Genomic DNA, 26,051 nt, shown 5'->3' on the forward strand with positions numbered 1-26,051 from the left:
CCAATTGCTAGTTAAGAGTGGCAGATGGGACAAAGCAGGTACTTAGAAAATACTATATATAAATCTTTATCTATACACATATATAGGTGTCCTTTGTACTCCACGATGCCACTGATGTCATGTATATGCAAGCCATCTTTGAGTACAAAGGATACCTCTATATGTGTATACAGAGGGATTTGTCTACACACATACAGATGGTGAAATTGGGTGTACGTGTGACCGACAAGGACAATATGGACCCTACAGTCTTGACTTCACTGTGTACACATTAAGATTACCCCTCACTCGGCTGTCACGTTTGCCTTCTGCAACACTCATCGGTGCTTCTGTGCGTTTCCTCATCCTCGATCCTCAAAAAGCTTCTCCTCTCAAACAGCTTTCCCCACTTTCTTGACTGCAGTCCACCAGACTGATGGAGCTGCAGCCTTCAGCCGGGATGCAACGCTGCCTGAGGCTTGGATGTGCTGGATCCTTAAAACTCTTCTTCCTCCGTTCTCTTTGAGGTTTCCTGCTTTCAGCTCTCTGCAGAGCAGCTGCCATCCTCGGTTCTCCTCATGCATCCCATCCAGCATAGCTGTGCTGTGGGGGGCCAGAGCTTCGGTGCAAAAATTAAAGGCTGAATCAAGTCGGGCAATTCTAATGAACACTTGGTGCCACACATATAGCAGGGGTGAAATCAACAGCATTTAATCCTAGTGGTTGAGTAATGCTACAGTCTAAAAGGTGCAACAGCTAAATCTTGGGGTGTCCATGGCATATTTCTCTTGTTCAGTAGTGGAAGGTGTGGGAAGTTGCAAGCTCCTGAGCTGGGACAGAACATTGCCACTTCGTTTTCCAATTCTGTGTGGCGTGGGATTTTTTTCCTCCACATTCCAGCAACACTGCCTACCCGTGTGTAGGAAAGGCCCTCGTCCCTACAGGCGTACAGATGTCGGCCCTCTGTTGAACATTCTGGATCCAGATCCTTGTAGAATTTTCTTTCTCCTCTGAGTATTCACCATGGCAGGAGCCCAGATACTGACAGATTGATGGTGATAGAGTCTTAGAGGGAAAGCACAGAGCTGTGAAATTCTCATCGATGTGTCCGAGCAAGTCTGGAAGCCTCGAGGCTAGTGACTGAAAAGCCAAGTCTGACGTGTGAGCGCCTTCACTCAGCGGGGACGCCTTCGCCCGGCGACAGAACCAAGTCATCCTTCCCACGAGCTGCCATCGTGGAGTCTTGTTTTACTCAGTGCCTCAATCTCACATCGCTGCATGCGGCTTGCTCGCCTGCCTCCAGAACCTCTTCCTTTCCTCTGCACAACCTTCGGTAGCACGGACTAGCCTGATGTTTCACGACACAACTGTTCATGTGCATTAAGCAGGTTATCTTTACTGGTCTTTGCACCAAGTTAAAGCTTACCAGGTGAAGACTATCTGAGAGCCTGATAATTTTCAGGGTGCCTATCCAAGCCTCTCCTCCTTTCAAGGTGAGCAGCATGTCCCTAAATAGGAAACCAGACATCTAGAGTACTGCAGAATGGTTCGGCTACTTCCTCATCAACCACATGACTAATATCCTGGGCCACCTACTTGCACAGGTTTTTGGTTCTTTTTTTTCTTAAACAGTATCATCCAATAGTGGTGATGGGCATTTCTCTCTCTCTCTCTCTCTCTCTCACACACACACACACACACACACACACACACGCACGCACATGCATGCTCTCTCTGTGTCACTAGGGCTACAGCACACATCACTGGATGGAAGGCCAAAGCTTGGGATGTAGTCTGTGGCCCTAGGACACAATTATCAGTCTTCCCTCCTCAACAACAGTCACCGCTCTGCCCTCATTTGCTTCATAATGCCTTTGTGGAGTGCTATCACCGCTATGATAACACTTGAGTGTTTCCTACTTATCATTTATAAGTATCAGGCACTACTAAGCACTTATATCCTGCTTTAACTACTCTATCAGCCTCCTCGCTGACCTCCTTCCCTCCTGTCTCTCCCCACTCTGGTCCATACTGCACTCTGCTCTTCAAGATCATTTTTATAAAAAGATGTTCAGTCCGTGTCTCCCCAATCCTCAAAAACCTCTAATGGTTGCCCATCCGTCGCCATATTAAACAAAAACTCCTCACCATAGGCTCACCATCTACTATCACTCAACCCACACACTCAGCTCCTCTAATGCCATTTTACCTTGATCTTGTCTATCCTGTCGCTGACCCCTTACCCACAACCTCGCTCTTGCCTGGAACTCTCCCCTCAATCAGGGCAGGTGCCCACAAGACCCCTCCCACATTTGTCCTTACGGCAGCCGCCTCTCAGGCCCACCCAAGCCCCCTGAGCTGTCCCCAGGGCAACAACTCTCCCCTCTTCTCCTCTCCCTCTGATAGGTTTCCTGGGCCACCAGATATATTAAATCTTGCCTCAGCTGTGGGAATCAGGGAGGGATGGGCCAGGGGACGGGAGGGGGAAGAGGCGTGACTCCTCTGTCTGCCTTCCCCAAACAACCAGCTCTCAGGACAGTCCTCCCTCATCCTGCAACCAGAGGCACAGTGGCATCCCAAAACATCAGTTCCTACAGTTCTACAAAAATTCATTTGGCACATTTCACCTCAACTGTCTCCTCAGGCCATGGTCCATCAGTTAACAGGCAGCACCCCAGACACCTGTGTCCCCTCAACTGAGAGACACTGAGGACAGTGAGCCCCTATGACAGGCACAATCCATCTAACTTTTAAATGTACTAGAATCATGAATATCAAGCATTTATGCTAAGCTAGAACTGGTAACTGCAGTTCCTATTACTGAAACTCCTAAATACACCCTAGTAGAGACTGTTGCAACACTTAATACGCAAGTGTCACAAAATGGGAAGAGCCCCTAGGTGCTTTCAAAATAACTGACCGCGCCCACAGTGTAACCGGTTAGCTAGAAGGCAGCAAACTTCCAAATGGAAAACATTATGTCCAACTTTCCCTGCCGGGCCACAAATTCTTTGGGAAAACGGAAGAAGAGCATTGGCAGGGGAGCTCCCAGAATAAAGCTGTGGTTTGGTTAAAGCCTAAAACACCCAGAAGCCTGGGAGTCCGGCTGAACCCAAACCAACCTAGGTGGTGAGTTTAGAGAATGCCAACAGGTTGATCAGAGCAATGTGCGGCGTCGGGAGACAAAGATACAGCTTGCCCGGCCTTGCCCCCTGCACTGTGCCCACTCCTCTCCTGCCAAATCAACTCACATACAAAGGAAGTCAATTGTTCTGCTCAGAGGATCTCATCAAGCACACAGACACACACACACACACACCATATCCTTGCACAAGAGGGTCATAGCCAACACACATATGCACACACACAACCTTGTATTTGCCTTGATTAGAAAAAGATTTTCATTTGTACCTCATCCTAACCCTACTCCTATCCCCACACAGATTGAGATTTGCTTAATTTGTTTTTCCTTTGAGAAGCTAAGATCCAGTTTTTGTAAGTTTGGGGTCCAGAAGTCAGAGGCTCACTTCAGCCCAGAGGGAGACACACACTACTTCTCTGCCGATGACATAGGGAGAAGTGAAAACCAATTTAGCCTGGGAACTCCGGGAGAGTCCCCCATCTCCCCCAAACTGGGAAGACTGGGAGCAGCCACCCAGTGGCACCGGAGGCTGTTCTTCCCCCTGCTGCACTTCAGTGGTGCTTGCTGCAGGCTGGACCCGGCTTAGGACACGGGGCAGAGAGTTGGCACCGGCACTCGCGGCAGCCTTAGGCAAGAGGGTGAAGCAACCAGAGTGACCCTAGCTTTAGCGAAACGTCCCCTTCACATTTTAGTCCATTTCCCTTTAAGAAACCCACCACACTCAGCAGGAGGACAGAAATTAAAATCAAGTTAAAATGAGTTAAGAAGAATGTTTTCTTTCACTTCTCTGAGCCTCTACATCTTGGCAGGGTGCCCCGGCTGCCGCCCGCACACCCTGTGGTTCTGTAGCATCTGGGTCCTCTCAGTCTCAGTGGAAGCGGCAGAAACAGAGCTGGGCCCCTCAAAATGGAAAAGGAGGAATGTATTTCTCCGTTTCAGAGGAGCAGGCACCAGGTGGGAGGCACTGGGTTCCGGTCATCAGTGCTCAGCCAGTCTGTCCCAGCTCCACTGCCCAGCTATTCCAGGAGATCCTGAAGTGGGGGGAGTTGGGGAAACAACAAAATAAAGATCACTTTCTGTCAAATCAACTGCTCCTTAAGACCTGGGCACTGTTCAGGGTGCTGAAGGAGTTATAAAAACCCCAGAGCCGGATCCTGTCCTTTTAGCATTCACAAGCAATCCATCATCAGTGGCATTTACTGGGCACTTACTGTGTGCAGAGCACCATACTAAGTGCTTGAGAGAGTACTGTACAATAGAGCCAGTAGATACGATCCCTGCCCAAAGGAAGCTCACAGCTTATAAGCTAAAGAGGTGCAGGGATACTAGATATAACAAGATTGTTAACCCCTTGAGGGGCAGGGTCCATGCCTAATTCCCACTTGCATACTCTGGGATAGATAGAAGTACTCTTTCTCACTAACATCATCATCAATCGTATTTATTGAATGCTTATCTTTAGTAGCTGCTGCTCTCCCTAACCAGGAACTGATTTTAGTGTCATCATCATCAATCGTATTTATTGAGCGCTTACTATGTGCAGAGCACTGTACTAAGTGCTTGGGAAGTACAAATTTGCAACATATACAGTCCCTACCCACCCAACAGTGGGCTCACAGTGTCCATCTCCCCCGCTAGACTGTCAGCTCCTTGAAGGCAGAGATCATGTCTACTCACTCTATCACACTCTCCCGAGCTCTTACGGTGCTCTGAACACAGTAGGTGCTCAGTAAATACTAATGACAGACTGACATCCTGAGTCAGAGCAGAGGAATCCAGGAAGGAAGGAGGCCCTGGAGGTAGGCACCAACCAAGGCGCGATGGAGGTAAGGGCTGAGCTAGGGACTGGGAGTCTCTCTTCCATTTCCTCCTCCTCCTCTTCCATCTCAACTCTGTCTTCGTTCCATGCTCTGGCCCCCTTCTCAGAGTTCATTCATTCAATCGTATTTATTGAGCGCTTACTGTGTGCAGAGCACTGTACTAAGTGCTTGGGAAGTACAAGTTGGCAACATATAGAGACGGTCCCTACCCAACAGTGGGCTCACAGTCAGAGTTGTACAGAAGCAGTGTGGCTCAGTGGAAAGAGCCCGGGCTTTGGAGTCAGAGGTCATGGGCTTGAATCCCAGCCCCACCAATTGTCAGCTGTGTGACTTTGGGCAAGTCACTTAACTTCTCTGGGCCTCAGTTATCTCATCTGTAAAATGGGGATGAGGACTGTGAGCCCCCCTTGGGACAATCTGATCACCCTGAAACCTCCCCAGCACTTAGAACAGTGCTTTGCACATAGTAAGCACTTAACAAATGCCATCATTATTATAAGCAGAGTTAGAGGAGGAGACGGCCTGTGGTCTCCGCTCCAGGGCTTGAATAATAATAATAACAATGATGGTATTTGCCTGTTTACTTGTTTTGATGTCTGACTCCCCTTCTAGACTGTGGCATTGTGGGCAGGGATTGTCTCTATCTGTTGTACTTCCCAAACACTTAGTACAGTGCCCTGCACACAGTAAGCACTCAATAAATACAATTAAATGAATGAATATTTGTTAAACACTTACTATGTACCAAACAGTGTTCTAAACACTGGGGGAGATACAAAGTTATCAGGCTTTCCCAGGTGGGGCTCGTAGTCTTAATCCCCATTTAACAGATGAGGTAACTGAGGCACAGAGAAGTTAAGTGACCTACCCAAAGTTTACACAGCTGACAAGTGGCAGAGCTGGGATTAGAATCCTTGACCCGACTCCCAAGCCCGGGCTCTTGCCACTAAGCCACCCTACTTTGCAGGGAGACTGTGACGGGCTGGCGGAGGCCTGAGGGAGGGGGTGCACTGCTCACGCCCCACCAACTCTGCACCTCTTGGCCGCTGCCACTTTGGGGTTCCCCTAGGAAAGTAACCACTGGTGGGAGATTCAGCAAGGGGATGGGGTCAAGCTAGGAGACCCCCATCCTGAACCAATGCCACCCGGCCCAAGTGACTTTCCCAAGCCTGCGGTGAGCCATGCAACCAGATGTTGAGAAGCAGTGTGGCCTAGTGAATAGAGAACGGGCCTGGAAGACCGAATGACCTGGGTCCTAATCCCGGCTCTACCACTTGTCTGCTGTGTGACCTTGGATAAGTCACTTATCTTCTCTGTGCCTCAGCTACCTCATCTGTAAAATGGGGATTGAGACTGGGAGCCCCACATGGGACATGGACTGTGTCTTCCTCCCTTAAAAGCCCTACTGAGAGCTCACCTCCTCCAGGAGGCTTTCCCAGACTGAGCCTCCATTTTCCTCTCCTCCTCCCCATCCCCGCCGCCCTACCTCCTTCCCCTCCCCACAGCACTTGTGTATATATATATGTATATATATTTGTACAGATTTATTACCCTATTTATTTTACTTGTACATATTTACTATTCTATTTTGTTAATGATGTGCATATGGCTTTAATTCTACTTGTTCTGATGACTTTGACACCTGTCTACATGTTTTGTTTTGTCTGTCTCCCCCTTCTAGACTGTGAGCCCACTGTTGGGTAGGGACCGTCTCTATCTGTTGCCGACTTGTACTTCCCAAGCGCTTAGTACAGTGCTCTGCACACAGTAAGCGCTCAATAAATACGATTGAATGAATGAATTAGCTTGTACTTGCCCCAGCACTTAGTACAGTTTCTGGCCCATAGTAAGCACTTAACAAATATATATATATATATAGGTATATACACCTATCTATCTATCTATAAAGTCAAATCCTCCCACCCCTCTTCTACCTATCCTTGTTTGCCTTCCATTTTTTAGAGGGCATGGAGAGGCGCAGAGAGGCAGGAAGTGGGAATTGCAGGATGCAGGGGACAGGAAAGAAAGGGGAGGCACAAGTATTTTTGGTTGGGGGGGGGGGGGTTTCTGCCCCTCCCTGTGCTAGAGTATGAAGACACCATCTCTACTGGCTTCTCTCGCTCCTTGCACTGGTAGCAGTCAGCTCCAGTGATAACAGCCCCATCTGTTGCTACTGAGAGGACAGATAGATACCAATGGGATAAAAAACAGCGAGGGCTGCATCAAAACCACCAGATCTCCCGTTTTTGAGCCTCCATGGTCACCACACAGGCTGCACCCCTCTAAAACCTGGAGGATTCCTGTAGTGCCCAGATTCAAGGGGTTACCCTCTCAGTAGTAACCACCCTGTCCCACTTTGCTCCTCTTCCTTTTCCCAGCTGACAGATAAATGTGAAGAGCAGCGTGGCCTGGTGGAAAGAGCCAGGATCCGGGAACCAGGAAACCTGGATTCTAATCCAGGCTTTGCCACTTGTCTGCTATGTGGCCTTGGGCATGTCCCTCAACCTTTCTGTGCCTCAGTTTCCTTATGTTTTCCCTCCTACTTCGACTGCAAGCCTCATGTGGGACAGGGACTGGGTCCAATCTGATTGTGTTTTACCTACTCCAGCACTTAATACAGTGCTTAGCACATAGTAAGCACTTAACAAATACCTCAATTATTACAATTTTTAGTCAAGCAATAAGAGCCGGCTTCACCTCATCCGAGTCATCGTGGTATCCGCTTTTACTGGTATGGGTGACTGAATCCAGCGTATCCACTCCCTCCACGCCATTGGCCTCAGCGTGCTGCTGCAGGACAGAATAGCGATGCACCAGGAACCTGCAGGGAGATAAACACCCACCTCGATCAGCACTCTTGAGCAGAGAGGCACATTAGGCCTTAGGAATTTTATCTCGAGAAAAACGCAGAGGGAGAAAGGGAGCAGGAGGGGGTTAAGTGCCTTGGAGGAGACCTGAGCTGAGGGGAAGCTTGTCACTGTGACAGTCAGTGCATCAAGCAAAAACTCCTCACTCTCGGCTTCAAAGCTGTCCATCACCTCGCCCCCTCCTACCTCACCTCCCTTCTCTCCTTCTCCAGCCCACCCCGCACCCTCGCTCCTCTGCTGCTAACCTCCTCACTATGCCTCGTTCTCGCCTGTCCCACCATTGACCCCCGGCCCACGTCCTCCCCCTAGCCTGGAATGCCCTCCCTCCGCACATTTGCCAAGCTAGCTCTCTTCCTCCCTTCAAAGCCTTACTGAGCGCTTACCTCCTCCAGGAGGCCTTCCCAGACTGAGCTCCCTTTTTCCTCTCCTCCTCCCCATCCCCCCTGCCCGACCTCCTTCCCCTCCCCACAGCACCTGTATATATGTTTGTACAGATTTATTCCTCTATTTATTTTACTTGTACATATTTACTATTCTATTTATTTTGTCAATGATGTGCATCTAGCTTTACTTCTATTTATTCTGATGACTTGACACCTGACCACATGTTTTGTTTTCTGTCTCCCCCTTCTAGACTGTGAGCCCATTGTTGGGTAGGGACTGTCTCTATATGTTCCCAACTTGTACTTCCCAAGCGCTTAGCACAGTGCTCTGCACACAGTAAGCGCTCAATAAATACGACTGAATGAATGAATGAGTCAGACCTCTCGGGAGTGGTGTGTACCATGGCTTCGTGGTACAATGACTGGGGCTGGCAGTAGAGATGACACCATCTCAAAGGCCAAGCTCTCTTTCCCTCCCTCTTCCCCTTCTCTGCCCTCTGGGTCCTTCTCCCAACCATTCTAGACTGTGAGCCCGTTGTTGGGTAGGGACCATCTCTATATGTTGCCGACTTGTACTTCCCAAGCGCTTAGTACAGTGCACTGCACACAGTAAGCGCTCAATAAATACAATTGAATGAATGAATGAATGAATTCTTCCCCCTTCCCTTTCTTCTCTCTGATATTCCTCAGGTCACTTCTCTCCCAGATGTTTTGGCCACTGTCTGCCTGGAGCACCCTGGCTGCTTGTTCCTCAGTAATGGTAAAGAGGACTCACTGGGAAATCATGCAGTCACGCAGGCTGGCCCTCCCCTCCCTCTACTTTTATCGGGTTTCCCACTACTGCAGGGGTGGGACGTCCACACCAGCAGCATGGATGCCCAGTCTAGGGCCACCCACCCACAACAACCTGGTCTTCTTGGCTATTATCCAGGTCTTGTAGGGACTGGGTTTTCCAAGAGCAGGGGTGGGATGGAAAGAGGGAAGAAGAGGTCCCAGCCCAGTTGCTTTTCTAGTGGGCGTGCATGTTCTCTAGGGGCTTTGGCCGCAGCAACTGCCAGCTTGTAATTTTCCAGGAAGACCTTGGATGGAGCGGTTTTGACGGCAGCCAGCTCAGGCAATCCTTCGCCCAAGTTCCCAAACCGCTTTCGGTGATGCGTTATAGGCAATACTTTCCCAATCCTCACCTGCCTCCACAGACATACTTCTTGATAACGAGAACGCCTGCTATGGTGGTGATCAGCATCAGCCCCACCACTGCCAGGATAATCGCGGCGGGGTTGGACGAGGCCTTCTTGAAAAATAGAGACATGCGTGTCATTCCTGACTCCGGGCCAAAGCTCCAACCCGCATCCACTTCCACCCCTTTCCTTCTGAACATTGCTCAGTCGGCGGACCCTTCACCAGAAGCAACTCCCCACCCAAGCTTTGGCTGATTCACTTCCATTCCTTTTGGTGCAAGAGTTAAATCATTTTCAGCTCAGTGAGTCCACCATGATTAAACCTTTAGTATATGCTTCCCCACCTTCCTTCAGAACTTTAGGGAAGACCCTCCTTCTTCAGGAAACCTTCCCAATTAGGCCTCACTTAGGACTGGAGACATCTGGCACGCCCCAAGATCTCCATCATTTATCTGTCAATGATGTCGATCACTGGTGCTCTGATGTATGGCACACTTTATTATTATCTTTGTTTCTTATGTGAGTATAATTAGTTGTATTTGCCTTTTCTCCCCCTTGAGACTATAAGCAATTCCAGGATCCAATACGGCCTGCCTCTTTGAGCAAATCACCTAATGCCAAACTCCTCAAGTCCAGCTGTTCACAAATTCCACTGGTCGATGTTTCCCAAATTGAAAGAGGACCAACGTCCATCTCAAACATCCAAAAGGCAGCCTTGGGGCAAGGATTCGGTGCAGAGGATGAGTTTTCTCAACAACTGGACCATTGAGCCTGGAGTTGCCAACAAGTGGCCTTTATGTATTCAATTTGTTTCCTGGCCCTGAATTTCCTGGTTGGCCAACAAAATCCCCCTCATCTTCAAGCTCAACAAACCTGCTTGTCTGGACTCAAGTAGTTGCTTCTACATTTCCTTTTCAGGTCCTTTTCCTCTCGATCCGGACTCATGCCCCCCTGGCACTTGTCACCTGGGATTTTCCGGTACCTGGGATTCCAGGGAAGAAGCCCAAATCAGAGGAAGTGTTCACAGATCTTTCCAGGAGCCAAATTCCTGATCAGGTCACTCCAAGGTTTTGAAACCTGGACCCAATCCCCTTGGGCTGATCCAATGTCTCCAACATTTGGGGATGAGGTTCACTGGAATCTGTCCATCAGAAAACTATGAATCCCCCTCCTGGAGCATCACTAGGCAGCTGTGTCCCCAGCCAGAAGACATGTGTTTGTCTGTCTCTGCCTTTCCGATCAGGGATACTATTCCAAAGCACCGTCAACTATCAAGCATGCTGAGAAGCAGCGTGGTTTAGTGGAAAGACCATGGGCTTGGGAGTCAGAGGTCATGGGTTCTAATCCCAGCTCTGCCACTTGTCAGCTGTGTGACTTTAGGCAAGTCACAACTTCTCTGTGCCTCAGTTACCTCAACTGTAAAATGGGGATTAAGACCGTGAGCCCCACCTGGGAAAACCTGATTACCTTTTATCTACCCTAGCGCTTAGAACAATACTTGGCACATAGTAAGCACTTAACAAATACCATCATTATTATTATTATTAAGTCTAGGAAGCTTCTAGAAAACCTTGAGGCAGACCTATAAACACACATAGCCTCTAGGAAAGTGTTAACCTCTCTAGAGGAAACTTGGGGAAGATGGATTCATCTTTTGGGGGACTTGAACAAGCACTTAGTACAGTGCTCCTCACATAGTAAGCGCTCAATAAATACCAATGATTGACTGATTTGACCATTTCCAACCCCCTATCATTCTCAAGACCAGGGACACTGCTTTACCCATTTGTGGTCAGATGCTCTTCTCTTCCATACAGGCAGAACTCCAGATCGTGGCCCTTCAGTTCTGGCTGCTCCACACATTTGGATTCGTTTTCTGGTCGGAAGTATCCAAAATCACTGCAAGAGACAGAAAATGAGGACCCTCCAAAGGTTGCTAGGAGTGGGGAAGAGTGGCAACAACATATGAAGGCTTAATAGGTTGCTAATGATGGAGATGATACATTCTTGGGCTACTTTCCTCAACCCCTCCCTACCAGCCCTGTCACTTTGGCAGAAGAAACAGGGCCATCTGGATGGACAAAAATGAAGATGGACTACAACTGACCACCACAACTCTACTTAAGAATCACAGAGAACTTAACCAAAGTCTGGAAGCAAGGTTCCCTGGTCCTCTTCAGGAAACTGACCCAACCTCTCTGGCAAACCTGGACAATCTCACTTCCCTCTCCCTGGGACTCTCAGTTCCCTGGGACTCTCAGTTTCTCCCTCAGGAAGCCAAGGAAGATAAGTAGCATGGCCTAGTGGATACAGCACAGGCCTGGGACTCAGAAGGACCTGGGATCTAATCCCAACTCCGTCACTTTACTGTTGTGTGACCCTGGGTAAGTCATTTAACTTCTCTGTCCCTCAGTTACCGCATTTGTAAAATGGGGACTGAGACTGTGAACCTAAGTGGAACAGGGACTGTGTTCAACCCAATTACCTTGAATCTCATATTTAAATTATATATGATAAATTACCCATTTTTTCATATTAATGTCTGCCTTCCCTTCTAGACTGTGAGCTTGTTATGGGCAGGGAGTGTGTCTGCTAATTTATTTTATGGTATTTGTTAAATGCTTATTATGTGCCAGGCGCTGTACTTAGCGCTGCGGTAGATACAAGGTTGGACACAGTCCATGTCCACATGGGGCTCCCACTCTTAACCTCCATTTTACAGATTAGGTAACTGAGGCACAGAAGAGTGAAATGACATGCTCACGGTCACAAAGTAGACAAGTGGAGTCGAAATTAGAACCCAGATCCTTCCGACTTCCAGGCCCACACTCTATCAGCTGGGCCACGCCGCTTCTCCTGCTACTTCTGTTGAACTGTAATCTCCCAAGTGCTCAGTACAGTGCTCTACACATAGTAAGTGCTCAATAAATACAACTGATTAGTTGACTTACCCCAACGCCTAGTACTGGGGTACTAGCACATAGAAAGCACTTTAACAAAGACCACAATTATTACTATTATTAATCATCCCTGCCCCCAGGTTGAAAAGCAGAACACCGCCCTGACATCTGCTAAGGGTTTGGGCTGGCTGGGTTTGGAGAGGATCCACACCAAACATGAAAGGCGAGGAGGGAGAAGGGGGCAGGAAAGCTGGACCCACGACAGACTCCTGGGCAAGTCACTTAACTTCTCTGTGCCTCAGTTGCCTCATCTGTAAAATGGGGATTAAGACTGTGAGCACCCCGTGGGACAACCTGATCACCTTGTAACCGCCCCAGTGCTTAGAACAGTGCTTTGCACATGGTAAGCGCTTAATAAATGCCATCATTATCATTCTTCTTATTATTACTCATATACCAGAGGAAGTCCTCCAGGGTACAGGTGCAGACTGCGGGCTGCCCAGTCAGCCTATAGTCTCGGCCATTCTGACAGACAGAGGACTTGCGCAGTCGCCGGTATTGCTCTTTGTAGCCCAGGATGCAGCCGTCGTTTTGTGCCCCGGGGTCGGTGGAGTGAGCCAGCCAGATGGTGTAATCCTTCTCTTCACCTAAAGATAATGGGGAGGAGGAACAGTGAATAACCTCACCGTGGCCCGCCCAGGCCCCCGGTCAGGCTGGGGGACCAGGACACCGCGCTGGGGAGACTGGACAGCGGGGAAAGTTCTCAGGCCTCGGTTCCCACTTTGGAGAAACAGACCAAAACAATTGGTCAAGTCTGCGCCTGGTTACACTTGGACTGTCATATTCATAACTCCATAAAAGGGACATGCAGAACCAATCAATCGATCAATCGTACTTATTGAGCGCTTACTGTGTGCAGAGCACTGTACTAAGCGCTTGGGAAGTACAAGTTAGCAACATATAGAGACAGTCCCTACCCAACAGTGGGCTCACAGTCTAAAAGGGGGAGAAAAAGAACAAAACCAAACATACTAACAAAATAAAATAAATAGAATAGATATGTACAAGTAAAATAGAGTAATAAATATGTACAAACATATATACATATATACAGGTGCTGTGGGGAAGGGAAGGAGGTAAGATGGGGGGATGGAGAGGGGGACGAGGGGGAGAGGAAGGAAGGGGCTCAGTCTGGGAAGGCCTCCTGGAGGAGGTGAGCTCTCAGTAGGGCCTTGAAGGGAGGAAGAGAGCTAGCTTGGCGGATGGGCAGAGGGAGGGCATTCCAGGCCAGGGGGATGATGTGGGCCGGGGGTCGATGGCGGGACAGGCGAGAACGAGGCACGGTGAGGAGATTAGCAGCAGAGGAGGATTTCACAAAGACGTCAGGTCTTGGTGTGGTTATGCGTTTCGGCTCCTAGTAGATCTGACACTAGATTGGGGTGATTCATTTTCTTGCTGCTAAACGACTTGCAAATTCTGGTCAAGCACAGCAGAAGGAAATCACACTTGAGGTGACAATGCCTGAGTCTAATACTAATACTACTACTAATAATGACAATATGGTACTTGTTAAATGCTTACTATGGGTCAAGCACTGTTTTAAGTGCTGAGGTAGATACACACTAATCGGGTTGGACACAGTCCCTGTCCCACATGGTTCTCACACTCAATCCCCATTTTATGGATGAGGTAACTGAGGCCCAGAGAAGTGAAGGGACTTGCCCAAGGTCACGCAGCAGACAAGTGGCAGAGCTAGGATTAGAACCCAGGTCCTTCTGAATCCCAGGTCCCTGCTCAATAATAATAATAATAATAATAATTATGGTATTTGTTAAGTGCTTACCATGTGTCAAGCACTGTTCTAAGCACTGGGGTAGATACAAGGTAATCAGGTTGTCCCACGTAGGGCTCACAGTCTTCATCCCCATTATACAGATGAGGTAACTGAGGCACAGAGAAGCTAAGTAACTTGCCCAAAGTCACACAGCTGACAAGTGGCGGAGCCGGGACTAGACCCATGATCTCTGGCTCCCAAGCCTGTGATTTTTCCACAATGCCACACTGCTTCTCCTGGGGAGTGCAGCATCGTGACATTTTAGTGAGTTCATTTACTATCTGGATTGACTAAAGTCAGTTCTACCTAACGGTATATCGACTGTCACAATTATCGTATACCGGTCATGGTTTTCTCTGAACTTATTCTTCAAATGGGAAACTTCTTAGTGCCTCGCGGGCCATGGGACTGAATAGGTTAGGTTCCTGCTCTGAAGTTGACTGGTAAGATTTCCTGAGCATGCCTGTGATGCTTAGGTCATTTCTGAAATAATTTTCTGGGCCTGCAACATATGCAGACCTCTTATCTGCAGATATCTTGAGAGTGTTACTGTGGAAATAAAACTACCCTGAAACAGCTACTCAGTAGGCTTTTAAATGTAGACTAAATCTATTCCTGTGGACTACCCTATTAGCTGGTATTTAAACCAGAATATTTTGCTTGGAAAAATATTCAAATAAAAATTTACTCCAAGTTACAAATGATGAATTAGAAATTTCATCCGGTTTCCTTTACTCTTCCCTTCCGAGCCCCATCTGTCTTCTCCAGTGAGGGAATGCATACCAAATTCCCATTCTTTCACAGGACTTGCTGAAAAACGCTCCACTGGAATTCCAGTCCAAACAGAAAGAGAGTCATGTGAAGGGCAATCTGCAACCTTAACTGAGGGAGAGACATCCAAAGTGGCTAATTCCACTCACCCATTGGGCCAAAGTTATTTTTCAAAGCTAAATGGCCCAGTGGGAAGAGCATGAGTGTCAGAGGACCTGGGTCCTAGTCCCAGCTCTGCCAACTGCTTGCTGTGTGACCTGGGGCAAATTACTTGGATTTTTCTATACCTCAGTTTCCTCATCTGTAAAACAGAAACTCAACAACAATAATAATGATGGCATTTGTTAAGTGCTTACTATGTACGAAGCATGTTCTAAGTGCTGGGGGGGATACAAGGTGATCAGGTTGTCCCACGTAGGGCTCACAGTCTTCATCCCCATTTTACAGATGATGTAACTGAGGCTCAGAGAAGTTAAGTGACTTGCCCAAGGTCACATAGCAGACATGTGGCAGAGCTGGGTTTAGAACCCATGACCTCTGACTCCCAAGCCTGGGCTCTTTCCACTGAGCCACTCTGCTTCTCTATGCCTATTCCTTCTCCTATTCAGACTGTAAGCCCCATGTGGGACAAGGAATGTGTCCAACCTCATAAACCTGTATCTACCCCAGCTCTTAGAACAGTGCTTGACACACAGTAAGTGCTTAATATGCAACAACAACAACAATAATAATAATAATTTCAAAAACCAGCAGGCAAATCCAGTTAAATGTCTGTGAAGCCTCTTCTAGTGTGAAGAGGCTAATCAATTTTTCTTCATCACTGGGAAGAAGCATGGCCCATCGGAGAGAGCCCGGATCTGGGATGCTGAGGCCCTGGGACTGAATCCTGGCTACGCCCTGTGCCTGCTGGGTGACGTTGGGCTGGTCGCAACCTCTCTAGGCCTCAGCATCCTCTCGGTCAAACAGTGATTCATGACCAGTTTTTGCTCCCCTTAAGACTGTAAGTCCCACTGGACAGGGACTATGTCCAATCTGATGATCTTGGATCAACCTCTGCACTTACTACAGTCCTTGACACAGAGTCAGCATTTAAACAAATACCACCAATATTAATACTGTCATCATCCAAGCTGAGAACATTTGTTAGAGCCTGGAATATGGCTCTCAGTGTCTGACAAGCTATGTTGAGGTTAAAGGCAAAACACCGCAGCTTTGCCATCAAGCCCATTTGCATTTCACAGCTCTCATTCCTGTGAAAGCTCTCTGCTTTTCTAGGGCCACCTTGACTCGACACAAGGGGATGGTCCCATGGAAGAAACATGGAACTCAGAGTCATGGGATCTGGTCCTACCTCTCAGCTCTGTTCACATCTTGTTGGAGAACCCTGGGTGTCTCCTTTACTCCCTTGGGCTTATTCCCAAACGTGCTTAGAGAAGCAGCGTGGCTCAGTGGAAAGAGCCTGGGCTTTGGAGTCAGAGGTCATGGGTTCAAATCCAGGCTCCCCCACTTGTCAGCTGTGTGACTTTGGGCAAGCCACTCAGCTTCTCTGGGCCTCAGTAACATCATCTGTAAAATGGGGATTAAGACTGTGAGCCCCATGTGGGACAACCTGACCCACTTTGTAACCTCCCAGCACTTAGAACAGTGCCTTGTGCTTAATAAATGCCATTATTATTATTATTACTATTATTATTATTATTATTCCCTCTTCTGGAGTTAATAATGCCAGCTTCCCCCTCCAACCCAGGTATGTTGGAGAGACAAATGAGATCATTAACGGAAAAGGGCTCCAGAAGGTAGAAATAAATGCTGATATTTTTAAAGAACGGCAGCACCGTCATGAAACAATCTCCTTGGTTACGCTGCCTCGTTTGCAGGTGGGGCGCAAGCTGGGACTTCTTGGGCCTCCTGTTTAGTCACAGAACATCATTTAGCTCCGTGACATCTCTCCTCCTTCTCCAAAACAGAACAGGTCATGCTTTGCTCTATTTATGGCTGTGGAGTCTCCCCTCCCCCCGCAGAGAACATGATCAGGTAGTTTCTGTTGAATGGAGAAGTTCCCATGGAAAGGCACTTCCCCAACTGGTTCCTTAATTCCAGGGAGCAGTGTGGCCTAGTGGAGAGAACACACTAATCCTGGCTCCACCACTTGTCTTCTGCTGTGCGACTGGGGGCATGTCACTTAACTTCTCTGGCTCTCAGTTGCCTCATCTGTAACTTGGGGATTACGACTGTGAGCCCCATGTGGGACAGGGACTGTGTCCAACCTGATTACATTTGTCTCAGCGCTTAGAACAGTGCCTGGCACAGAATAAGTACTCAACAAATATTATAAAAAAAAGGAAGACAGGGCTTGTAATTTCTGGCTGGAGGCAAGGAAGAGGAGGAGGAAGATGGGGAGGAAAAGGAGAGAGGTCAGTAGGAGGAGAGGAGGAGGAAAACTTACAGTTTCTGGAAAGGAGATCCTTAAAATCGATAGTATAGGAGACCCATTTCTGGGACGGGAAAGATTTTCGGAAACCCCAAATGCTGACGTTCATAGATCTGGCTCCGGGCTCGGAGGCCAGGCCGGTGAAGTAGATGGGCTCCTTGGAGAAGTTATACCGGTTCCAGCACTGTCCTTCATCCGTGGAGAACCTGAGCACGTGAAAGAATCCGGCTTACCAAAGTAGCTTGGGAGATAATGGCGACCCTAGCCTGGTAGAACTAATGCCACCAGGGTAACCCCAATTTAAGAGAAGGCTCATGCGTCATGCCACCTCACTTCATGTTCCAGACATTCTTTCAGCCCAGGGTTACTACGACGGAACTGGAGGAGGGAATCCCTTTCCCATTGCCAGGTTCAGCTCTCCACTCGAAGGGTGGGGAACCAGACCTGAAAACCAGTTTCCAATCCCCCTCGTCCCCAGTAGGAGTTGGAAAAGCACAATGGAGACTGGGGCACCTACAGTCAGTCGGTCCTAATAGAGGCTGACTGACCTGTGGAGGGGAGGAGAGAGAGGAGGAGGATATTTGGGAAAGTGGGCAGCAGGGAGGCACGGACGGGAAAACAAGCACAGCCTTCTCAATCCAAGGCACCTTCAGGCACTTTGCCAACAGCTCTCTGAGATGTGAGAGCTGAGATGGGCCTCCCAAACCTTACCCGTCTTTCCCACCCCAATATCCCACTTCTGCCCTGTTTGGGGACAGTATGAGGGTAGCGGAGCTCATGCATACTTAATCACATTGATTGGCTGGCTGCCATGCTCCACGGCTACGATGAGGCCCCCCGAATCCAAGATGGTGTAATAGTGGGGCCCTTCCAGCATCCGCACCCAGGAGTAGCCTCCGTCATCGGTGATGTAAACATCCGGGATCATCACCGAGATGGCATCCCCGACACTGCCTGCAACACAGACCGTCCGACACGTGAGCACAAGAGGCCAACTCCAACAAACTCCAACTTCACTCCTCCCTCACTGGACCACCTGTGGGACCCTGGGGCAGTAGAGTAGGAAGAGTTGGGGGTGAGGGGAGGGGGGCGGCAGCAAAATGAATGGAAAGGGCATCAGCCTGGGATTCAGGAGATGCAGGGGGGCCTCAACAGAGAGCAAAACTAAGTCACCTTTCTGACCGGAAGTCCTACCATTCCAAGCAAAGGAAGAAGAGCTGGCAACAGAATGAAAGTTCATTTTAAGGGGGTAGCGGAGTTATGGAAACAGGAGGAAAACTCGAGAAGCAACACTAGCTCTATGGGAAGGAAGGAAGAAATCGGGGGCGACTAGTTGTTTCTCGATGGGAGTTAGAAAACAACAACTCCATGCAAAAGATACAAAGGATGGGTAAAAGACAAGGGAAGACCACTCTTTCACAGCTAGCAGATGGGCCTGAAGAAAAGGGGGAAAAGAAAGGGAGACTTGAATTTAGGGAGGAGATGATTGTGCCGTGTGTGGCATAAGCATCCAGATCCAATGTGCCCCGGGCATCGTGAGAAGCAGCATGGCCTAGTGGACAGAGGATGGGCTTGGGAGTCAGAAGGTCACGGGTTCTAATCCCGGCTCCGTCACTTGTCTGCTGTGTGATCTTGGGCAAGTCACTTCACTTCTCTGTGTCCCAGTTCCCTCACCTGTAAAATGGGTTTAAGACTTTGAGCCTGAAGTGGGACAGGGACTGTGTCCAACCCGATTTGCTTGTATTCCCCCCCATCGCTTAGTAGTGCGTGGCACATAGTAAGTGCTAAAACCACCCAGGCGGAAGGGGCAGGAAAGGGCAGGATGAACTGGGGAGAAGCACTCGAGGGTGGCCTCCAGTGAGCCCTGGAAGGGGAGAGGAGCTGTGGGGACATCTCAAATCCAAAATCAAAAGCTCCTGGGGACTGTCCTACTGAAGGTATAGCAAGGGAAGAGATTAAGAGTTGGCATGGAGACCATGGGTGTCTACCTTTCAGTCAGTCAGTCAATCAATCGTATTTATTGAGCTCTTACTGTGTGCAGAGCACTGTACTAAGCTCTTGGGAGAGTACGATATAACAGTGTAACTGATACATTCCCTGCCCACAGTCAGCTGACAGTCTAGATGAGGAGACTGCCATTAATGCAAATAAATACATTACAGATATGTTCATAAGTACTGTGGGGAGGGGGGATGAATGACGGGAGCTGAAGGAAAGGAAAAGAGGGTTTAATTAGGGAAGGCATCTTGGAGGAGATAATAATAATGATGGCATTTGTTAAGCGCTTACTATGTGCCGAGCACTGTTCTAAGCGCTGGGGATGATACAAGGTCAACAGGTTGTACCACGTGGGGCTCACAGTCTTAATCCCCATTTTACAGATGAGGTAACAGGCACAGAGAAGTCAAGTGACTTGCCCAAAGTCACACAGCTGACCAATGGCGGAGCCGGGGTTAGAACCTACGATTTCTGACTCCCAAGCCCGGGCTCTTTCCACTGAGCCACTCTGCTTCTTCGCGCCTTGAAGGAGCATTGAAGGAGCACTGAAGAAGCATTGAAGGAGATGTGCCTGCAATATGACTTTGAAGTGGGGGGGAGAGTAACGAATTGTCTTTAGGATACGAGGAGGGAGGGAGTTCCAGGCCAGCGGCAGGACATGGGTGAGAGGCTGGCGGCGAGATCGAAGTACAGTGAGAAGTTTAGCATTAGAGGAGTGATATGCGCAGGCTGGGTTGGAGTAGGAGAGTAGCGAGGTGAGGTAGGAAGGGAGCAAGGTAACTGACTGCTTTAAATCCAGTGGTGATTTTAATAATAATAATAATAATAATAATAATAATAATAATGGCATTTGTTAAGCGCTTACTATGTGCAAACCACTGTTCTAAAGCACTGGGGTGGGGGGGAATACAATGGGATCAAGTTGTCCCACGTGGGGCTCACAGTCTTAATCCCCCTTTTACAGATGCGGTAACTGAGGCTCAGAGAAGTTAAGTGACTTGCCCAAGGTCATACAGCAGACATGTGGTGGAGTCGGGATTCGAACCCATGACCTCTGACTCCAAAGCCCGTGCTGAATGTGGGGGGGGGAGTAAATAGAGCAGGGCTTGGGGGGTGGGGACAGCAGGCAAACACTGAGAGCTGATGAGCCAGAAACACCTACTCAGCAGGAATTTGAGATCTGAGGTGAGCGAGATGGGGAGTCCTGCCCAGAAAGCTTTACTTCACCACCCCCCTAAAAAGCCATGGGGGCAATGGTCCCCTTCACTATCAGGAGGACACGTGACATAAGTGAATAAATACGATTGATTGATTGATTGATTGATGGTAGGCTGGGCTCAATCATTAGCAACATCAGTGTCAAGGGATTTACCTGTGAAGGCTTTAAAAAGCCAAGTAGACACTCAAAAAAAGTGCAAGAGGACCAAATGCCAGGCGGCAGTGACGGAGTAAGAGGAAAAACATTCTCACCACATAGAAGTGGAAGTCTGGACGGTTAATCTAGCTAAGCCTGTTGACCCAGATCCCATTTCACAGTTGTGTTTGGAAATGAATTGGAATGGAAATTGGTGAAAGACTGGAAAATGCAGGAATTTCCCCACAGAGAAAGGGAAGAGTGAAGCGGGGGAGGGAGAAGAGCAGAGGGCTTTAACTTGTGACTATGTTGCCCTGCACACAAGATCCTCTTGAAAAGACTTCACGGGGTTACTGACTGCAGTCACTTCTCCCCCCTAGAGAGGCGACCCCAGGGAACCGAGGGGAGCAGAAGCAGAGACAGACAGAAGGGCAGAGCAATCTTCTTCCTCACCGTGAGCGATGACGATTCCGACGGCGTTGGGTTCCGACAGCGGCACCATGGGGACATTCAGCTTCTGGGAGATGCTGTAGGAGGCATGAATGTGAAGGCTGCACTGTAAAACAGATCCAGAAGAACACAAAAATTAGACTGGGGCTAAAACTGTCCTGTCCCTTTCCTAGAATTTTTCAAAAAGGCTTTCAGTTTACCCCAGCCTTTGACAAGACCTCTGCAGGATTTAGGCTTTTCCTGTAACCAGCTTGCTGTCTCCGGGGGCCAAAAGGCTAGAAGCTCCCTATAACCACCTGCAGGATTACCAGCCTTATCCAAACACAGCAAAAGCAGCAGAAGGTAAAAGGAGACTTCTCTTTTCCCCACCCTGGGAGTTGGGGGCAGATGAGAAGCAGCATGGTGTAGTGGATACGGCATGGGCCTGGGAATCAGAAGGACCTGGGTTCTGATGCTGGCTCTGCCACTTGTCTTCTGTGTGACCTTGGTCAAGTCACTTAACTTCCTTGTGCCTCAGTTCCCTCATCTGTAAAATGGGGTTTAAGACTGTGAGCCCCATGTGGGACAAGGACTGTGTCCAACCTGATTATCTTGTACTTACTCCAGTGCTTAGTGCCTGGCACACAGTAAGCGCTTAACAAATGCCATTAAAAAAAATTGGACCAATCGCTTTCAATATCTTTACTAAACCATTCTCTAAATCGATCGATAACTTATCGAGCACTTACTGTCTGCAGAGCACTGTACTAAGCGCTTGGGAGAGGGCAATATGATAGAATTGACAGACACATTACTTGCCCACAACGAGTTTATAGTCTAGAGGGGGAAACAGACATGAATATAAATAAAATACAGATATGAATAAGTGCTGAGGGAGGGGTGAATAAAGGGTGCAAATCCAAGTGCAAGGGTGATGCAGAAGGAAGTGAGAGAAGAGGAAATGAGGGCCTAAACATGGAAGGCCTCTTGGAGAGGATTTAAAGGTGGGGGGAGTGATCGACTGTCGGATACGAAGAGGAAGGGCATTCCAGGCTAGGGGGAGGACGTGGGCGAAAGATTGGTGGCAAGATAGATGAGATCGAGGTACAGTGAGTAGGTTGCCATTAGGGGACTGAAGTGTGCAGGCTGCACAGTACCGGGAAAGCAGTGAGGAAAGAGAGGAAAGAGCAAGGTGACTGAGTGCTTTAAAGCAGATTTTAAGGTGTTTCTGTTTGATGAGGAGGTGGATGGGCAAACCATCGGAGGTTCTTAAGGAGTGGGGAAACCTGGACTGAATGGTTTTGTAGAAAAATGATCTGGGCAGCAGAGTGAAAAATGGACTGCAGTGGGGAGAAACAGGAGGCAGGGAGGTCAGTGAGGCGGCTGATACAGTAGTCAAGGCGGGGGATTAAGACTGTGAGCCCCACGTGGGACAACCTGATCTTGTATCCCCCCCAGCACTCAGAACAGTGCCCTGCACATAGTAAGTGCTTAACAAATGCCATCATTATTATTATTATCAAAACAAGTAAACAGGCATCAATAGCATCAATATAAACAAGTAGAATTATAGATATACACACATCATTAATAAAACAAATAGAATTATAAATACGTAAATATATACACACAGAAGTGATAGACTGTGATTTCTAGATTTCTAGACTGTGAGCCCACTGTTGGGTAGGGACCGTCTTATATGTTGCCAACTTCTACTTCCCAAGCGCTTAGTACAGTGCTCTGCACACAGTAAGCTCTCAGTATATATGATTGAATGAATGAAGTGCTGTGAGGCGGGGAGGGGGGCAGAGCAGAGGGAGCAAGTGGGGGCGATAGGGAGGGAGGGGGAAGCAGAGGAAAAGGGGGGCTTAGTCCGGGAAAGCCTCCTGGAGGAGGTGAGCTTTCAGTAGGGCTCTGAAGGGGGGAAAATGTGCAAGTTTGGCGGATTTGAGGAGGAAGGGAATTCCAGGCCAGAGGTAGGACGTGGGCCAGGGGTCGACGGCAGAACAGGTGAGAATGAGGCACAGTGAGAAGTTTAGCACCAGAGGAGCGGAGGGTGCGGGCTGGGCTGTAGGAGAGAAGGGAGGTGAGGTAGGAGGGGGTGAGGTGATGGCGAGCTTGAAGCCAGTAGTGAGGAGTTTTTGCTAGATATGGGGGTTGATAGGCAACCACTGGAGATTTTTGAGGAGACGGGTGACATGCCCAGAACATTTCTGTAGAAAGAGAATCCGGGCAGCAGAGTGAAGTATAGACTGAAGTGGGGAGAGACAAGAGGTTGGGAGATCAGAAAGGATGCTGATGCAGTAATCCAGTCGGGATAGGATGAGTGTACTAATGAGGTAGTGGTTTGGATGGAGAGGAGAGTGAAGATTTTAGTGATGTTGTGAATGCTGAACCGACAGGATCTGGGGACAGATTGAATATGTGGGCTGAATGAGAGCCATGTGTCAAGCATAACACCAAGGTTGTGAGATAGTGACGCTGTCCAGTGACAGAAAAGTCAGGGGAAGACACGGTTTGGATGGGAAGATAAGGAGTTCTGTTTTAGACATGATAAGTTTGAGATGTCACTGGGACATCCAGGTAGAGATGTGCTGAAGGCAGGAGGAAATGCAAGACTACAGAGAAGGAGAGCAGTCAGGGCTGGAGATGGAGAAAGGGGAATCATCCATGTAGAGAAGGTATTTGAAGCCCTGGGACAGAATGAGTTCTCCAAGGACATGGGTACAGATGGAGAACAGACGAGGACTCAGAACTGAGCTTTGAAGGAATCCCACATTAAGGGGGTGGGAAGCGGAGGAGGATCCCAAGAAAGAAACTGAGAATGAGTTGCCAGAGAGACAGGAGAAAAACCAGGAGAGGACAGCGTCAGTTAAGTCAAGAATGGATAATGTTTCCAGGAGGAGGAGTGATTGTCAGTGTCGAAGGCAACTGAGAGGTAGAAGAGGATTAGGATGGAGTACAAGCCATTGGATTTGGCAAGAAGGAGATCATTGGTGACCTCTGAGAGAACAGTTTCTGTGCTCTACACTTTCAGACTGAGGAAGAGAAGTTCTGAACTTCTCTTCCTCAATCTGAAAACCCCCAGGGTCTTTAACTTTTCTTCCCAAGGCTGAACCAATTTCCATCACATCTCTACAAACTGTCCACATCTGTGTTTTTTGTGGGTTTTTAAAAAAATGGTATTTGTTAAGTGCTTACTATGTATCAGGCAACCTACTAAGCACTGGGGTAGATTCAAGCTAATCATGTTGGACACAGTCCAGAGCCCACATGGGTCTCACAGTCCTTAATCCTTGTTTTACAGATGATGAAACTGAGGTGTTGAGCTGCTGAGTTCAGGGCTCTGATTAGAGGAGACAGGATGGAGCCCGGCCCCACAGTGGGATCTGGGGAACGCTGACCTCTTCCTTATTCTTGGCTGTGGAGTCGCATTTGCTGTTTTCAGGCTTCCTCAGGAGCTTCCACTTTCCTCCCTGGTCAAAAGTGATCACAGACTGGATCGAGTTATCTGTTTGGGGAAAGGCAAGTCTTAAATGCTGTGGCTTACAAGCAACCCCCCAGCCAGCCTGGGCCCCAGGGGCCCCTAGTTCCTTGGCTGTTCGGACAAGAAGATGCTACCTGTCTAAATTCAAAAACAGGAAAGGGGCCTTTAAGAGCCACTCCTCTAACTGGCTTATTCCATCATATGGGACATTTTCCTGTAAGAACAAATAATTTAAAACCAAGGCTTAGTCACCACACATTTCCTCAAGGGAATAATGCAGACATCAAGTGGGCCAGTCAGTCAGTCAACCATATTTATTGAGTCCTTACTATGTAAAAGCACTGTACTAAGCACTAGAGAGTACAATATAACAAACATTCCCTGCCCACAATGAGTTTACAGTCTAGAGGTCAAACGGAGACCTGCAAACAGCTGCTTGCCTGGATGGCCTAAGCCAAACTGGCCACCTGGGACTCTTGCTCCTTTGCTTAGGGCCTCGTGGTGACTCACGGACTCACTCTTCAAACCGTGGCGATCGTGGCAACTGGCTGCAGGAGGATGCCATTCCAGCCCCTTTTGCCCCGGCAGAGCCGCCCCCATCCCGTAGCCCTGGGACGAGTCCCTCGCCACCGCCCCTTGCTCTGGGTGACCAGATGTGGAGCACCCATGTGAGCAGGCATACCACCGCCCCACCCACGTCCCCACTGGGGAAGGACTCCTCGTTGCCTGCGCCTTTGGGCCACATTATGTCTTTAGTCACAAGGCACAGTCAGCCCTGACCTCAGAAAACCCGGTAGGAACCAAATGGGATCTGCCTTCCCTCCTTACTGCCTCAGCCCACTTCAGACAAGAGGAAATCAGGGCTCCCACTTCCCCTGAGGAGCCCTGCTCTATTTCTGAGATCACTACATGTCCCGGGAGAGCTGAGCAGGAGGGAAGCAACAGCTCGTGTTCCCTCTCAACCCCATCTCTGCAGACCAGAGCAGATAATGGGAAAAAATATGTTCCACAGACACTCAACCTGGAAGAAATCGAATTAGACTGCAGCAGCAAGAGAGTTCAGCTAGGTTTGAGGCTTACAGTTGACTCGAATGTCTTTTTCCCAAAACCCTCGCCCCCATCTTTCTCTGGTTGGTAAGGGAGGTGCCGGACTTAGCACCCACCTTCAGAAAGCACGCTGGTCATGTAGACCCCACGGAGAGAGGTCACGTTGGTGAAGTCCGTGTCCCCTCCGGTGGTGGTGTAGAGATGGCGGTCCAGGGACTTGGAGTAGACAATGCCCCGATCGTCGGAGGTATAGATTGTGCCAAATCCAGTGTCTGCAACACAGGAAACCAAGTCATGAAAAGGTAATCAGGTTGGACAGTTCCTGTACCACATGGGGCTCACAGTCTTAATCCCCATTTTACAGATGAGGTAACTGAGGCCCTGAGAAGTGAAGTGACTTGCTCAAGGTCACACAGCAGACAAGTGGCAGA

The 26,051-nt window shown here is 48.8% G+C and overlaps 1 protein-coding gene across 2 annotated transcripts in view; it reads right to left on the reverse strand.

Annotated features, from left to right (window-relative positions):
• Nucleotides 1–2,961: 2,961 nt before the first annotated feature.
• Nucleotides 2,962–26,051, reverse strand: part of SORT1 (sortilin 1) — a 94,204-nt gene continuing 71,114 nt past the window's right edge. For both annotated transcript variants that reach the window (XM_038748945.1, XM_038748944.1), the window contains 11 exons: nucleotides 25,737–25,892; nucleotides 24,491–24,597; nucleotides 21,111–21,213; nucleotides 18,091–18,259; nucleotides 17,321–17,511; nucleotides 12,727–12,916; nucleotides 11,152–11,268; nucleotides 10,243–10,351; nucleotides 9,376–9,482; nucleotides 7,639–7,762; nucleotides 2,962–4,152 (listed from right to left, as the gene is read on the reverse strand). In XM_038748945.1, the coding sequence (XP_038604873.1) occupies nucleotides 4,138–4,152; nucleotides 7,639–7,762; nucleotides 9,376–9,482; nucleotides 10,243–10,351; nucleotides 11,152–11,268; nucleotides 12,727–12,916; nucleotides 17,321–17,511; nucleotides 18,091–18,259; nucleotides 21,111–21,213; nucleotides 24,491–24,597; nucleotides 25,737–25,892 (1,388 nt within the window). In that variant the 3' untranslated portion in view covers nucleotides 2,962–4,137. The remainder of the gene's footprint in view (nucleotides 4,153–7,638; nucleotides 7,763–9,375; nucleotides 9,483–10,242; nucleotides 10,352–11,151; nucleotides 11,269–12,726; nucleotides 12,917–17,320; nucleotides 17,512–18,090; nucleotides 18,260–21,110; nucleotides 21,214–24,490; nucleotides 24,598–25,736; nucleotides 25,893–26,051) is intronic.

Source organism: Tachyglossus aculeatus, chromosome 7, assembly GCF_015852505.1.
Source record: "Tachyglossus aculeatus isolate mTacAcu1 chromosome 7, mTacAcu1.pri, whole genome shotgun sequence".
NCBI lineage: Eukaryota > Metazoa > Chordata > Mammalia > Monotremata > Tachyglossidae > Tachyglossus > Tachyglossus aculeatus.